Consider the following 15927-nt stretch of genomic DNA (forward strand, 5'->3'; position numbering starts at 1 on the left):
TCCATTCACGCCTGTTGCGACACCACTGGAGGCGGGCTGCACGATGTTGGGGCGTGAGCGGAAGACGCCCTAACGGTGTGCGGGACCATAGCCCAGCTTCATGGAGACGGTTGCGAATGGTCCTCGCCGATGCCCCAGGAGCAACAGTGTCCCTAATTTGCTGGGAAGTGGCGGTGCGGTCCCCTACGGCACTGCGTAGGATCCTACGGTCTTGGCGTGCATCCGTGCGTCGCTGTGGTCCGGTCCCAGGTCGACGGGCACGTGCACCTTCCGCCGACCACTGGCGACAACATCGATGTACTGTGGAGACCTCACGCCCCACGTGTTGAGCAATTCGGCGGTACGTCCACCCGGCCTCCCGCATGCCCACTATACGCCCTCGCTCAAAGTCCGTCAACTGCACATACGGTTCACGTCGACGCTGTCGCGGCATGCTACCAGTGTTAAAGACTGCGATGGAGCTCCGTATGCCACGGCAAACTGGCTGACACTGACGGCGGCGGTGCACAAATGCTGCGCAGCTAGCGCCATTCGACGGCCAACACCGCGGTTCCTGGTGTGTCCGCTGTGCCGTGCATGTGATCATTGCTTGTACAGCCCTCTCGCAGTGTCCGGAGCAAGTATGCTGGGTCTGACACACTGGTGTCAATGTGTTCTTTTTTCCATTTCCAGGAGTGTACAATAAAGAAAAAAAAAAAACTCCTTGGCCTAATGCTGTGCTCACGATTTGATACCTCCAGTCCTACTGCCTGTTGCCATTAGCAGCCAATATTGTGGTTTCATGATAGACAATCTGTAGGGCGTCGAATGCCGTAAACATCATTGGCCTTCTGCGACCTCGCACTCAAGGGGTTCCTTGTCAGATCTGTCTTTATGGGATAATGGGACAGCCATGCTAGCAGTACCTACTTTCGTCTTCCGCCCATGTGTGCAGAACCAAATGGTTCAAATAGCTCTAAGAACTGTGGGACTTAACATCTGAGGTCATCAGTCCCCTTGACTTAGAACTAATTAAACGTAACTAATCTAAGGACATCACACACATCCATGCCAGAGGCAGGATTCGAACCTGCGACCGTAGCAGCAGTGCGGTTCCAGACTGAAACGCCTAGAACCGCTCGGCCACAGCGGTCGGCTGTGCAGAACCCTGCCGCTGTTTGCCATCAGATGAGTGTGATTCAGCCAGGCTAGACTTACTGGAAGGTGCTGCTACACATCTGACGCCCAGCATCACTGAAGGCGCCACATCTTTTGCCGCTGGTGTCACAACGCCACTGCAACTAGTGGCTATCATCTGAAATATGTCGCCAACGAAACTTCCAACAGCATGCATGCACCATAGACGCAGCCACTGTTTATCTGTTCTGGTGTTCAGCTGTCCAACAATAAAAGTACTACTAACCCCAGTGTCTGTAGACACAATCAAAGTACTGCTGCTGTGCTGCACCTACACTACAAAGTAATCTCACGCGGCATTAATGATCCGAAAAAAACATACTCTTAATAACATTGTTAAAACAGATTAACAAGCAATTACTTTTCAATTCTCAAAAGCAAACAGGAGAACTACCAAACTAAAGATGTGACTATTTGCAAAGTACTCAAATCCAAATCGATTACGGTGGTGATAGCATTCTGATAGCACGGAACTATACTACAAAACCAGATGATGCTATATTCACGTTAGTAAAATGTGTAAACAGGTAGAGAAATAGACAGCGCTATTCAACGTAGACAGTTAAGAAGCAGCTAATAATCAGCTCCAAGTAGAAGCACGCAATAAAACTACCAAACTCGACGTCCTAAACAAACTATGTGTTGCTATTCGTACTGCTGATGCGGGCTGTCTGTTCTTACGGCTGGAGCAACTATCTGTTCGATTCATTATCATGGAATTAAATAAAGGTATTTAACATTTCTGAGGTGCTTTTAACGAAACTGTCATCTTCACAGGATTTCTGTCAGTTAATGCTGCCTATTAATACCTGTCTTTCTTATTTTTGTAGAGCACAAAAAGTGACAATCAGCAAACACCAGCTACTGTGGACAACAACGAAACGGTGAGTACATTCTGCGTGTACCAGTTCATATTAATACATTCTCTATTCTTAGAGGCCTCTATAGGTTAATAATTTATCAGCATCCGTAGACAAGATACCTGTCACTGTCTATATTTACCTGCATTCAAATGCTCAACTAGAAGCATATGACTTTCCCAAGCAGTCGCTAGATACAGTGTATTCGCTGCTTCTGGCTAACACTTACTCGCCAAGGACTACACCAATCCAACTCTGTCACTTCGATAGCGTGACACAGTAGTAATAGTAGTAGTAGTAGTAGTAGTAGCAGAAGTTTTATTCATAGTTCATTTTTACAAGGTTATTGGACCTGTCGTAGTGTTTCAATTTAAGGACAACAAAAATAACGTAGTTCACATATACAGGCTTTCGCATACTTGCAAATCTAATTTGACAAGGATGGGACAGGTAGTCGACCTCGTCTTTAAAGTAGGGACAATCCCGGCATTTGCCTGAAGTAACTTAGTGAAACCACGAAAAGCCTAAATGAGGATTGCTGGTTGATGACAGGAGCCTCTACCCTCCCGAATATAAGGCCAAGCTATTTAAAACGGTCCTTCCTCATTCGGTTTATCCGCAGAGTTTAATATTGTTTTCCAAATAGGTTTTTTGAATCATCGGTCTTCTGACTGGTTTGATGCGGCCCGCCACGAATTCCTCTCCTGTGCCAACCTCTTCGTATCAGAGTCGCACTTGCTACCGACGCCCTCAATTATTTGCTGGACGTATGCCAATATCTGTCTTCGTTTACTGTTTTTACCCTCTACAACTCCCGTTAGTACCAAGGAAGTTATTCTCTGATGTCTTAACAGATGTCCTATCATCTTGTCCCTTCTTCTTGTCAGTGTTTTCCATATACTTCCTTCCCTCTCCGATTTTGCGCAGAACCCCCCCCCCCCTCCAGTCCTTACCTTATCAGTCCACCTAGCTTTCAACATTTGTCTGTAGCACATCTCAAATGCTTCGATTCTCTCCTGTTCCGATTTGCCCACAGTCCACGTTTCACTACCATACAATGCTGTGCTCCAAGCAAACTTTTTTTTTAATGGCTCAAAGCACTATGGGACTTAACATCTGAGGTCATCAGTCCCCTAGAACTTAGAACTACTTAACCCTAACTAACCTAAGGACATCACACACATCCATGCCCGAGGCAGGATTCGAACCTGCGACCATAGCAGCAGCGCCGTTCCGGACTGAAGCACCCAGAACCGCTCGGCCACAGCGGCCGGCTCAAGCAAACATTCTCAGACATTTCTATCTCAAATTAAGGCGTATGTTTGGTACTAGTAGACTTCTCTTGGCGAGGAATGCCCTTTTTGCCAGTGCCAGTCTCCTTTCGATGTCTTCCTTGCTCTGTCCGTCACACGTTATTTTACTGCCTAGGTAGCAGAATTCCTTAACGTCATCTGCTTCGTGACCATTAATCCTGGTGCTAAGTTTCTGGCTGTTCTCATTTCTGCTACTTCTCATTACTTTCGTTTTCCTTCGATTTACTCTCAGTCCATATTCTGTACTCATTAGACTGTTCATTCTATTCAGCAGAGCCTGTAATTCTTCACATTCACTGAGACTAGCAATTTCCATCAGCATATCTCATCATTGATAGCCTTTCACCTTGAATTTTAATTCCACTCTTGAATTTTTATTTCCGTCGTTGATTCTTCGATGTACAGATTGAACAGTAGGGGCGAAAGACAACGTCCCTCTCTCACACCCTTTTTAATCCGAGCACTTTGGCCTTGGTATCCACTCTTAGTTCTTGTACATGTTGGTTCTTATACATGTCGTATATTACCTGTCTTTCCCTATGGCTTACCCCTATTTTCCTCAGAATTTCGAAAATCTTTCACTATTTGACACTGTCGAACGCTTTTTCCAGATCGACAAATCCTATGAAAGTGTCTTGAGTTTTCTTTAGTCTTGCTTCCATTATCAACTGCGACGTCAGAACTGCCTTTCTGGTGCCTTTGCTTTTCCTAAAGCCATTAGTCATTTAACAAATCCTCAGTTTTCTTTTCTATTCTTCTGTATATTGTTATTGTGAGCAACTTGGATGCGTGAACTGTTAAGCTGATTGTGCTATAATTCTCGCACTTGTCAGCTCTTGCAGTCTTCGGAACGTGTGGATGATATTTTTCCGAAAGTCAGATGGTATATCGCCAGACTCATACATTCTACACACCAACGTGAATAGTCGTTTTGTTGCCACTTCCCCTACTGATTTTAGAAATTCTGATGCAAAGCTATCCTCTATCTCTTTTATATCGACTCCTTTTTCTCCTATCACATCAGACAAGTCTTCCCCCTCATAGAGGCCTTCGATGTACTCTTTCCAATAATCCGCTTTCTCCTCGGCATTTAACAGTGGAATTTCCACTGCACTCTTAATGTTACCACCCTTACTCTTCATCACTACCAAATCGTGATCTGAGTTTACATCTGCTTCTGGTTATGCCTTACAGTCCAGTATCTGATTTCGGAATCTCTCTCTGACCTTGATTCAATCTAAGTTAAATCTTCCCGTATCTCCCGGCTTTTTCCAAGTATACCTCCTCCTTTTGTTATTCTTGAACAGAGTATTCGCTTTAACTAGCTGAAGTTTATTACAGAACTCAATTAGCCTTTCTCCTCTCTTATTTCTAGTACCAAGCACATACTCTCCCGTAACCCTTTCTTTTAGTCCTTCCCCTACAACCGTATTCCAGTCCCCATGACTAGTAGATATTCATCTCCCCTTACGTACTGAATTACCCGTTCAATATCCTCGTATACTTTCTCTATCTCTTCATCTTCAGCTTGCTACGTCGTCATGTATACCTGAAGTATCGTTGTCGGTGTTGGTTTGCTGTCGATTCTGTTGAGAACAACCCTGTCACTGAACTGTTCACAGTAACACACTCTCTGCTCTACCTTCCTATGCATAAGAAATCCTACCTCCCGTTATACAATTTCTGATGCTGTTGATATTATCATATACTTATCTGACCATACATTCTTGTCTTCTTTCACTTCACTGACAGACACTATATCAAAAATGGCCTTATAATTTTCGTTTTCAGATTTTCTATCTTCCCTACCACGTCCAAGCTTCTGAAATGCCACGCCCCGACTCGTAGAACATTATCCTCTCGTTGGTTGTTCAATTTTTTCTCATGGTCACTTTCGTCTTGGTAGTCCCCTCCCGAAGATCCGAATGGGAGACTATTCCGGAATCTTTTGCCTATGGAGAGATCATCATGACACTTTTCAATTACAAGCCACATGTCCTGTAGATACACATTATATGTCTTTAAAGCAGTGGTTTCCTCGGCCTTCTGCATCCTCATGTCGTTTATCATGGCTGATTCTTTCGTCTTTAGAGCCATATTCCCACCTCTAGGGCAAGAGTGCCCTGAACCTCTGTCCGATCCTCCTCCCTCTTTGACAAAGCCATTGGCAGAATGAGGATGACTTCTTATACTGGAAGTCTTCGGCCGCCAATGCTGATGATTTTTATTCAGAATTTAAGTTGTGGTGGATGTCTAACCCGGGACCGAGGACGTTTTCTTTATTTATCAATTATGCTACCCCTTTTTTGTTTTTTTTTTTCCTTTTTTAATCATAGATGCTCCCTTTCTTTACTTTATTTTCTGTCTTTTGAACACGAGTGAGATACTAACGTAAACGGCTAATGTTAAACTCATCATTCATTCTCACTCCCAGTCCCTCCACACACTACACACACATTATTTCATAGTATACCACTGCACACACCATCAATTGCGGGGCCATAGTGACGAGGTTTGGTTTCTTTTTCCGTGTCGCAGCTTTCCGTTTGCTAGCCTGAAAACCTGAGTCAGTCCTCTGTAATAGTGAGACGTCGGGCTTAGAAAAAAGATAAGGTGTTAGTATCATAGACCGCGTAGCTTTAGGAGTAGGCATGACCAGAAAAAAAAGAATGAAAAGAAAGAAGAAGAAAAAACGTAGTGTGAAACTGTAATGCGAAATGATTTTGTGTTGTTATTGCTGTTAATATTATTTATTTGTGTTATATTTTTTACCAGACGCCTACTCTGTGTTATCTAAGTAATCCTACAGCGTATAGAATGTATCGCACAACAGATACTTTTTAACTGCGTTTTTGAATAAGTTCGTTTTAACAATCTCTCCGCTCCCGTTGGGCAATCTGTTACATACTTTTAGTCCATAGTAGAAAATGCAGTTTTGAGTTTTATGTTCATTCTTTTCTTGGCTAATGTAAGTTCAGTCTATATCTTGAACCATGCTCATGGACTGAGCTTTTTGTGTAGAAATTATCAATGTTATTTTCGGTCAAATGTTTAAGTGGAGGGAAAAGAAGACTCCTATAAAATTACACAATGAATTTTTGTCCGAATTTTCATAGCCAAACGAAGAGTGAGAATAGGCAAATTTGGTATCAAACTGACCAGCGTGATGTCTAGCTTTCCATAAATAATTTAATTGATTAAAAGTAATCAGGGTAATTAATACAAATTTAATTATTTGAGGGAAAAAAATTTCTTAATTTTCTTAGCAAAACGAAGATTGGAAATGGACAAATGTGATATCCAACTGACAGCCGTGAGATATAATTTTGCTAAAAACGATTTAATTGCTCGAAGTTCATCAGGGTAGCTGATAAAAACTTAATTATTGATTTGAGGGAAAACTGAAATATTTCACGAACAACTGTTGATAGCTGTGTAAATGAAGCGTCAAAAAGTTCATATCCTCAAGGCCTAGCTATAGGCGTAAAACTTTACATTGGTCTAGAAATTTCGGAATCCTTTCTTTCGTACTGAAAAAATAAACTAAATATCAAATTATAACATAAATTGAAACTTCTCTGCTTTTTGTTGATCCTGTATACAGGGTGAACATTAATAAAACCGACGAACTGCAGGGATGTATTCCTGAATAAAAACGAAGGAAAAAGTTCCTATGAACATGTGTCGGAAAATGCCGTTTTGCCACGGTAGATGGCGCTGACGAATGACAGTTCCTGTGACCACGTGCTGTGTGTTCCTTTTGTGTTGCAGGCTCTGCGACGCGGCGTACTGTAAGCAGCAGAATGGTCCGGTATTCATGTCCAGAACAAGCCGAGATAGTGTTTGTGTACAGTCAAGCACATGGAATCGGTCAAGAGGCAACGTGACCACAAACATTTCAAACCCTTTTTGGGCGTTTGTGTGAGGCCCTTTCAGACAGATGCAAGTGCAGGGAGCGCCGGTCTGTGCGTACACCAGATTTGGAGCTTGTACTGGGGTTCGTCTCTGGTGTATGCACGTCCGCCGCCTCCCTCCGCGTTCGTTTGTCTGAAAATACCTATGACCACACAAACTCCCAAAAAGAGCTTGAAATGTGTGATGTGGTTGCTGTCTTTGAGGGTACTTGTCTTGGTATAGCTGCGCTGCCTCTTGACCTATTTCATCTGCTTGACCGTACACAAACACCGTCTTGTCCTGTTCCCGACATGAATACAGGACCATTCTGCTGCTTACAGTACGCTGTGTCAACACACAGCCCGCAACACTCAAGGAACACACGGCACGTGGTCAGAGGAACTTTCATTCGTCAGCGCCATCCATCGTGGCAACAATGCATTTCCTGGCACATGTTTATAGGGCCTTTTCTCCTCCATTTCCAGGCAGGAATCCGTCCCTGCAGTTTGTCGGTTTTATTAATGTTCATCTTGTTGTTGTTGTGGTCTTCAGTCGTGAGGCTGGTTTGATGCAGCTCCCCATGCTACTCTATCCTGTGCAAGCTGCTTCATCTCCCAGTACCCACTGCAACCTACATCCTTCTGAATCTGCTTAATGTATTCATTTCTTGGTCTCCCTCTACGATTTTTACCCTCCACGCTGCCCTCCAATGCTAAATTTGTGATCCCTTGATGCCTCAGAACGTGTCCTACCAACCAGTCCCTTCTTCTTATCAAATTGTGCCACAAACTCCTCTTCTCCCCAATTCTATTCAATACCTCCTAATTAGTTATGTGATCTACCCATCTAATCTTCAGCATTCTTCTGTAGCACCACATTTCGAAAGCTTCTATTCTCTTCTTGTCCAAACTATTTATCGTCCATGTTTCACTTCCATACATGGCTACACTCCATACAAATACTTTCAGAAACGATTTCCTGACACTTAAATCTACACTCGATGTTAACAAATTTCTCTTCTTCAGAAACGCTTTTTTTGCCATTGCCAGTCTACATTTTATATCCTCTACTTCGACCATCATCAGTTATTTTGCTCCACAAATAGCAAAGCTCCTTTACTACTTTAAGTGTCTCATTTCCTAATCTAATTCCCTCTGCATCACCCGACATAATTCGACTACATTCCATTATCTTCGTTTTGCTTTTGTTGATGTTCATCTTATATCCTCCTTTCAAGACACTGTCCATTCCGTTCCGCTGCTCTTCCAAGTCCTTTGCTGTCTCTGACAGAATTACAATGTCATCGGCGAACCTCAAAGTTTTTATTTCTTCTCCTGGGATTTTAATACCTACTCCGAATTTTTCTTTTGTTTCCTTCACTGCTTGCTCAATATACAGATTGAATAACATCGGGGATAGGCTTCAACCCTGTCTCACTCCCTTCCCAACCACTGCTTCCCTTTCATACCCCTCGACTCTTATAACTGCCATCTGGTTTCTGTACAAATTGTAAATAGCCTTTCGCTCTCTGTATTTTACCCCTGCCACCATCTTGTATACTATGAATAATGATCAAATACCGATCTATATTTAGATGTGTTACATTTCACACTTTCTGAACAAAATATGAATAAAAAATAATATTAAGAAACTATAAGATATTTCGTGAAATTAGTCTAAAAGCAATAAACAAAACGGATTAGAGAAGCATTTACGGACATCATTTGAAGTTCATGATTTTCAACATCATTCAAAATCTCGTCGGAAGTGCCTCTAATCTATTGTACGAGAATTTCTTACTTTTACACAAATAATTTCACAAGACATTTGACTTTTTAAAAAAAAAAAAAATTGTGTTGATCTCTACGACTGATTGGTAAATGTACTCACATGGTGTAGTTAAAATCTGTAGTGTTTTGAACAGATCTTTAGATGAGCTCGACTACTATTTTTGGTTATTTTCTCTGCCGTTTTCTGTAGTATGAAAACTGTGTCAATATTTTGTGCATTTGTTCTCCAGAAAATAATTACACAGGTAAGAATTGATTGTATGTATGAATAGCATGTAATTGAAGAACACTGGCTGTTATACACTGACGACAGGGCTCTTAGAGTATAACATGCTGATGGTATGTTTGCAGATCTAGTTTTGTGTTCACATCACTTCAACAACATTACAAAGTTAGATAACGCTACCCTAACACCCGAAAAATGCGCAAAGAGAGAAATGAGAAGCACTACTCAACACAGACAATACATAAGCAACTGCTAACCACTTCAAAGTAAAAGTAGGCAATAAAATTATGAAACTAGGTGCCCAACGCAAACTAAATACTGCTGATGCTGCTGCTGGCGGCAACTGTTCACGCCAAGGACTAGATCACTACATTATAAAGCCCACTCAGATGATGCTAATGCAAATACTCGGTGTTGTATTCTCCAACAGTTTATTGGACGTAACTTCTTCTACAATACAATGGATGTAGACGTCCGTCGATCTAGCCGGAGATGTGGTTCCTCTCGGTCGGCTGGTACTTCGATCGGCGGTGCAGTACAGCGGCTTCGGTGATATCTTCGCGGAGACTCTGCTATAGCGATTGCCATTAGAAGCGGACGAAGACTGGTCTGCCTTCGACCGGCCGGGCCTATATAGTGAGCTGGAGCCAATAGAAACCCGGCGTAGGAATCCGTGGCCGGATATGTCGCGGCGACCTCTGCAAGGAAAGGTTCCTATTAATCGACTGGAATCTTCGACGTGTTTACCTGATGTCTCCGCCTGTTTGGCTGTTGGTTTGTTTCCCTCATAGCGTGCCTGTTATGCGGTACTGCCATTTAGGGGAACCCGATGGCAGACAGTACACTCGGGAAAAAATTAATAATACTAAGCAACACACATAAAAAGACAATTATTGTTCATTTCTTCACAGAAGCACTTTACAAAACTACTAAACTGAAATCTGTATACACGCTGCATACCGCTGCTGCAGGCGGCTGCACACTGGTCTACGCCTGTGTTACTACTGAGTCGCCAGCACCTCCAAACAACACACAGAAAGTTCAGAACTGCATAAACATTCTGTTCAGAAGTTGCTATTGAATAAGCGCTCCAGTGGCCACATTTTTGAATACAATACTTCAAAATCAGGCCGATTTTCGAAATTTCACCCAACTTTATAACGTCTTTGTATGGGTATAAAATGAGCTTAGGAACTGATTTTTGTTAGAAAACATGCTATACCACAAGAAATATACGTATAAGTGAAGAACTTATGTTTCATAAAAAGTGAAATTGACGGATTTCGGAACCTGTGCATTTATGTCCAACTATCAATTCAACATTTATTGATCGTTATTATGCTACCATTAAATGTATTAATTAAGGAAGCACTGGGTTGACACAGTATTGAATGATACATGCAGGCATAGTTACCGCTGAAGACAGCAACTATGGAGAATAATGTGCAAACAAATGGAGGCTATTCTAAAATAGGACAGACGTTGAGAAGATAAAAATAGGCATCATATTCCCTAATTATTAAACATAAAACACGAATATCAACAAAAATATTAATTTAAAAATACTGTTTACATATATTTTAAAGTCCATGCTTTTCTTTGTGTATGTGTGGAAGGTATTATGATGTTTGCTGCACCCAGGAACCCGATAAACCTAAATGTACCACTGCCTCTACTCCAGACTGGCATGGTCTGGACTGTCTTTACATGAAATGGACTGGGTCCCTCGATGTTCGGCTACTTGAAGACCATTTGCAGCCATTCATGGACACCATGCTAGCAAACAGCAATGGAAATTTTAAGGATAATAAATAAATGTCGTGTGAAGACGGCCTCCCGTCAGGTAGACCGTTCGCCTGGTGCAAGAGCTTCGATTTGACGCCCCTTCGGCGACTTGCGCGTCGATGGGGGTGAAATGGTGATGATTAGGACAACACAACACCCAGTCCCTGAGCGGAGAAAATCTCCGACCCAGCCGGGAATCGAACCCGGGCCCTTAGGATTGACAGCCTGTCGCACTGACCACTCAGCTACCGGGGGCAGACACCTTAAGGATGAAAATGCGCCATTTCACAGGAGAACAATCGTTAGAGACTGGTTTGAAGAACATTCTGGACAGTTCGAGCGAATAGATTGGCCACCCAGATCGCCCTACAAGAATCCCATCGAACATTTATGAGACACAATCGAGAGGTCAGTTCTTGCAAAAAGCCTGCGTCGGAGACAATTTCGCAATTATGTACGGCTATTGGGTAGCATGGCTCAATATTTCTGGAGGGAACTTCCAAGGACTTGTTAATTTCAGGCCGTGCGGTTCTGGCGCTGCAGTCCGGAACCGCGGGACTGCTACGTTCGCAGGTTCGAATCCTGCCTCGGGCATGGGTGTGTGTGATGTCCTTAGGTTAGTTAGGTTTAAGTAGTTCTAAGTTCTAGGGGACTTATGACCTAAGATGTTGAGTCCCATAGTGCTCAGAGCCATTTGAACCATTTTTGTTAATTTCATCACACATCCAGTTGCTGCACTACTTAGGACAAAAGAAGATCCGACACGATATTAGGAAGCATCCCATGACTTTCGTCACCACAATGTACATCTTCCGCATGTGATTTGTCACTTACACACTATTTATAACAGGGCAATCGATTGGGTATGTAAGACCTCACTGTTAAACAGATGTGTTCAGGAGGTGTTCTTTCATTAAATGTAATCATAAATGTGGTCCTTCTTACTTGTATACCATCTACTATTTTCATTATATTTTACATGTCAGTTTCACCTTCTTGAACCGATTCATGCTACAGCTCCTTTCTTGGTACGTCTATTACATTTATGCATATCATAACACCCTCCTGTAGTTCATGGCGATGTGCAGCTCTGTCCCTATTGCAGATTCCGCGAGGGATTCAGACATCTGTATGTTTCAACCAACAATTTGCCATTTCTCAAACTTCATACAGATTTCAAAGCACCTTCGATGTCCTTTGACCCCTTTTGGTGCAAAGTCAAACTTTCTTGTAGTTGCCCTCTGTCCTTTCCATATGTGAAAAAAATTCTGGCTACCACCTTTTCAGGTTTAAAAAGACATCCTGACTACCAACTTGTGTTTTATTACTGATACCTAAGGTTTGCGTAAGAGTGCTTTTTTTTTCAGGAAGGTTGGTTATTGGAGTCTTTTCACTGTGTTGAGTTTTGCTACCTAGTAGTGGGATAGCAGTGTTTGAAGGATTCACCTTGATCCCACGAGTAGAGAGGAAACTAAAGGTCAGCCGAAACAAGGCACTGCTTGATTGAGTAAGCTTGTGCAACTGGGGTGCGGCCGATGTCCAGGAGGATGCCCGCTAATAAATGTTTCGCATCAACAGATATCTATCGCATAGAACCATGATATTCCTTGAGGCTGAGGATTTTGTAGAGATTTGTACCACCTTCGCGATCTGGGCCCTTAACTAAAGATTCCCCCTCCCTGTAAGACATAACAGTCCACTAGCGAGCCGATGGTGGTCAGTCAAGCACGCGTACGATTAAAGGGACTGGCAACGCTCCCCAATTCCCAGCTCTGGAAGCCCAAGTTTGCCAAACCCGTACCCTCCCAACAAAGGGTGAACTCCCTGCGGTGCTGCCCATTGGCACTATCCAGGATGCACGTGTCGCTTATCGAATCACGCGGTCGCAGAGAGCATTACAATTCTTTATTGTGAATAATAACGATCCTGTAATACTCCCCTGGGGTAAGCTAAAAGTTACTTTTATGACTGAAGATCTCTCTTCGTTAAGCTCATCATGCTGTATTCTGTTTGCTAGAGACTCTTCAATTCAGTTACGAAGTTGGTCTGATATTTGCTACGATCCGGTTTCATTTTGTTGGGTTAAGGTGTCGAAACGAATAGAACGCCTTCTGAAAGTCAGCAAGACGGAATGAAACTCGGCAGCAGCACTGCTGATAATTAGAACTGCAACATCAGGAGGTATAGCAAATAAATAAAATTTACTTATTGTGCGTATACAGTATTGTACAGAATGCATGATAAAATTTTTAGATGATTTGGAGGAATACAGTGTGCGAGTTTAGTACGTACAGCTGCCACCTCCGGCAGCAACAGTGGCTCTAACATGCAGGGCACTCAATCGAAGTGACCTCGGATAACAGGTAACGGGTATGTCTTTACATGGTGCCTTCAGTGTATGCCACACGTCATCGGTTTTGACAATCTATGAACAGATGTTTTCAGTTGGTGAGAGATCTGGGTAACGTGCTTGCCAGGACAAGAGTTGAACACGCTCGGTATCGAGGTAGGTCAGGATAGCATGGGCTTGCGTTATATTGTTGAAAGATAACGTGACGGAAACGTCGAAGACCGGGCACAGACAGCAGCATTAACACAACATAAAATTAACGGCTGCTCAACGAATTATCGCTTACGGCGGACGAGGAGTAATCATACAGTGTATTCCATATTGTCACCCGAGGTATTGGACTCGTATGAGAATGATGAATGCAATGTGGCAACACCCTTTCTCCTTGAAGCCTCCACACACGGTCACGTCCATTGTGATGTTCTATGCAGAACCATGAGACTTCAGAGAGGATAATGTGGTGCCATTTCTGTGGCCGGCGTTGTCGGCCAGCGTACCACTGTCAGCGCACCTTCTTCTACTGCTGCATCAAGGGAAATCATCGCTCGTTTGAAACTCAGCTTGGCCTTTTCTCACATTATATACTGCGAACTATGTATGAAGGGCAACAGCCACATTCGATATTCCCAAATTTCCGAAAGTATTTGACACGGTACACACGAAGACTGTTAACGAAGGCATGAGCAAACGAAATAGTTTTCCAATATGTGAGTGGCTCGAAGACTTCTTAAGAAATAGCACCCAGTATGTTGTCCTCGACGACGAGCGTTCATCAGAGACAGGGATATCGTCAGGAGAACCCGGGAGAAGGATGATAAGACCGCTGTTATTTTCTATATACATAAATGATTTGGCGGACAGGGAGCACAGCAATCTGCAGTTGTTTGCTCATGATGCTGCGGTGGACGGGTAGGTGTCGAAGACGAGTGTCAAATTTTCTAGTTGGTGTGATGAATGGCAGCTGGCTCTATATGTAGAAAAATCTAAGTTAATGACGATGAGTAGGAAAAACAAACCCGTAATGTTCAGAAATAGCATTAGTAGTATCCTGCTTGACCCAGTCACGACGTCTAAATATCCAAAGCAATATGAAATGGAACGAAATGGAATGAGCATATCAGCATTGTGGTAGGGAGAGGAATGATCGATTTCAGTTTATTCCGATGATTTTGGGAAAATGTTGTTCATTTGTAAAGGACACCATGTATAGGATGCTAGTGAGACCTGTTGTTGAGTACTGCTCGAGTGCTTGGGATCTGCACCAGGTCGGATTAAAGAATGCCATTGAAGCAGTTCAGAGGCGGGGTGCTAGATTTGATACTGTTAGGTTCGAACAATACACAAGTGTTAGGAATATCAAATGAGATCCTGCAGGGAAGGCAAAGGTCGTTAGAGGAACAATGCGGAGAAAATTTATGTAACCGGCATTTTAAGCTGATTGCAGAACGATCCTATCGCCGCCAACATACATTTCGCGTTAAGGATCACGAAGGTAAGATAGACTGTCGTTTTTCTCTCGCTCAGTCTGCGGACGGAACAGGAAAGGAAACAGCTAGTAGTGGCACAGGGTACCCTCAGCCAGGCGCCGCACTGTGGCTTGCGGATTATGTATGTAGATGCAGATGTAAACGAATGGCAGCAATAGTTGCCGTGCTGACATTCCACAGCCTTCTGGAGGTCGTCACACTGTCCGTGCGGATATTTATCGTGTTGCAAATGATTACATTTCCTGACACAAGATATGTGATGTGGCTGAACGGTCCTGCGCAGCCAAGCGAACTAATGTCTATCCTCTCGGGTGCTGGTTGTAGTGGGCCGTTAGATCCTGCGTAGCTCTGAGTATGGCTCTCCTGAATCTAACGATGTCATTTTTTGCATTGCAGAAGCGGGATCCCGACCAACGCAAGCAGTAAAATCTCTAAACGATCAACGCAGTCTCGATACGCCACGACCCTCCCATTTTTGGCAGCTAATTCGTGCTGGTAGACATTTCTCTTTTTTATACGAAGCTCAACACGAACTTCTCACAACATATACAACATTCAAATGCAGTTTCTGAATAGAAAACATCCTACGTAACCTTTCGATGTATACAGTACACTGAGGTGAGAAAAGTCATAGGATACCTCCTAATATCGAGTCGGACCTCCTTTTGCACTACGTCCTCAACAACTCGACGTGGCATGGACTCACTAAGTCGTTGGAAGCCCCTGCAGAAATATTGAGCAACGCTGCCCTTATAGCCGTCCATAATTGCGAAAGTGTTGGCGGTGCAGGATTTTGTGCACGAACTGACCTCTCGATTACATCCCACAAATGCTCTATGGCATTCATGTCGGGTGATACGGCTGGCCAAATCATTCTTTCGAACTGACCACAATGTTCTTCAAACCAGTGGCTAATAATTGTGGCCCGGTGGCATGTCGCACTGTCACCCATAAAAATTCCATCGTTGTTTGGGAACAAGAGATCCATGAAAGGCTATAAATGGTCTGCAAGTAGCCGAACATAACCAAAGGGCGCCTACATTCCA

The 15927-nt window shown here is 43.2% G+C and overlaps 1 protein-coding gene across 1 annotated transcript in view; it reads left to right on the forward strand.

Annotated features, from left to right (window-relative positions):
* LOC126471036 (uncharacterized) overlaps positions 1-15927 on the forward strand; it is a 197719-nt gene that overhangs the window by 119985 nt on the left and 61807 nt on the right. The window contains exon 3 of the mRNA XM_050099102.1: positions 2007-2060. Coding sequence (XP_049955059.1) covers positions 2007-2060 — 54 coding nt within the window. The remainder of the gene's footprint in view (positions 1-2006; positions 2061-15927) is intronic.

This window comes from Schistocerca serialis, chromosome 3, assembly GCF_023864345.2.
Source record: "Schistocerca serialis cubense isolate TAMUIC-IGC-003099 chromosome 3, iqSchSeri2.2, whole genome shotgun sequence".
NCBI lineage: Eukaryota > Metazoa > Arthropoda > Insecta > Orthoptera > Acrididae > Schistocerca > Schistocerca serialis.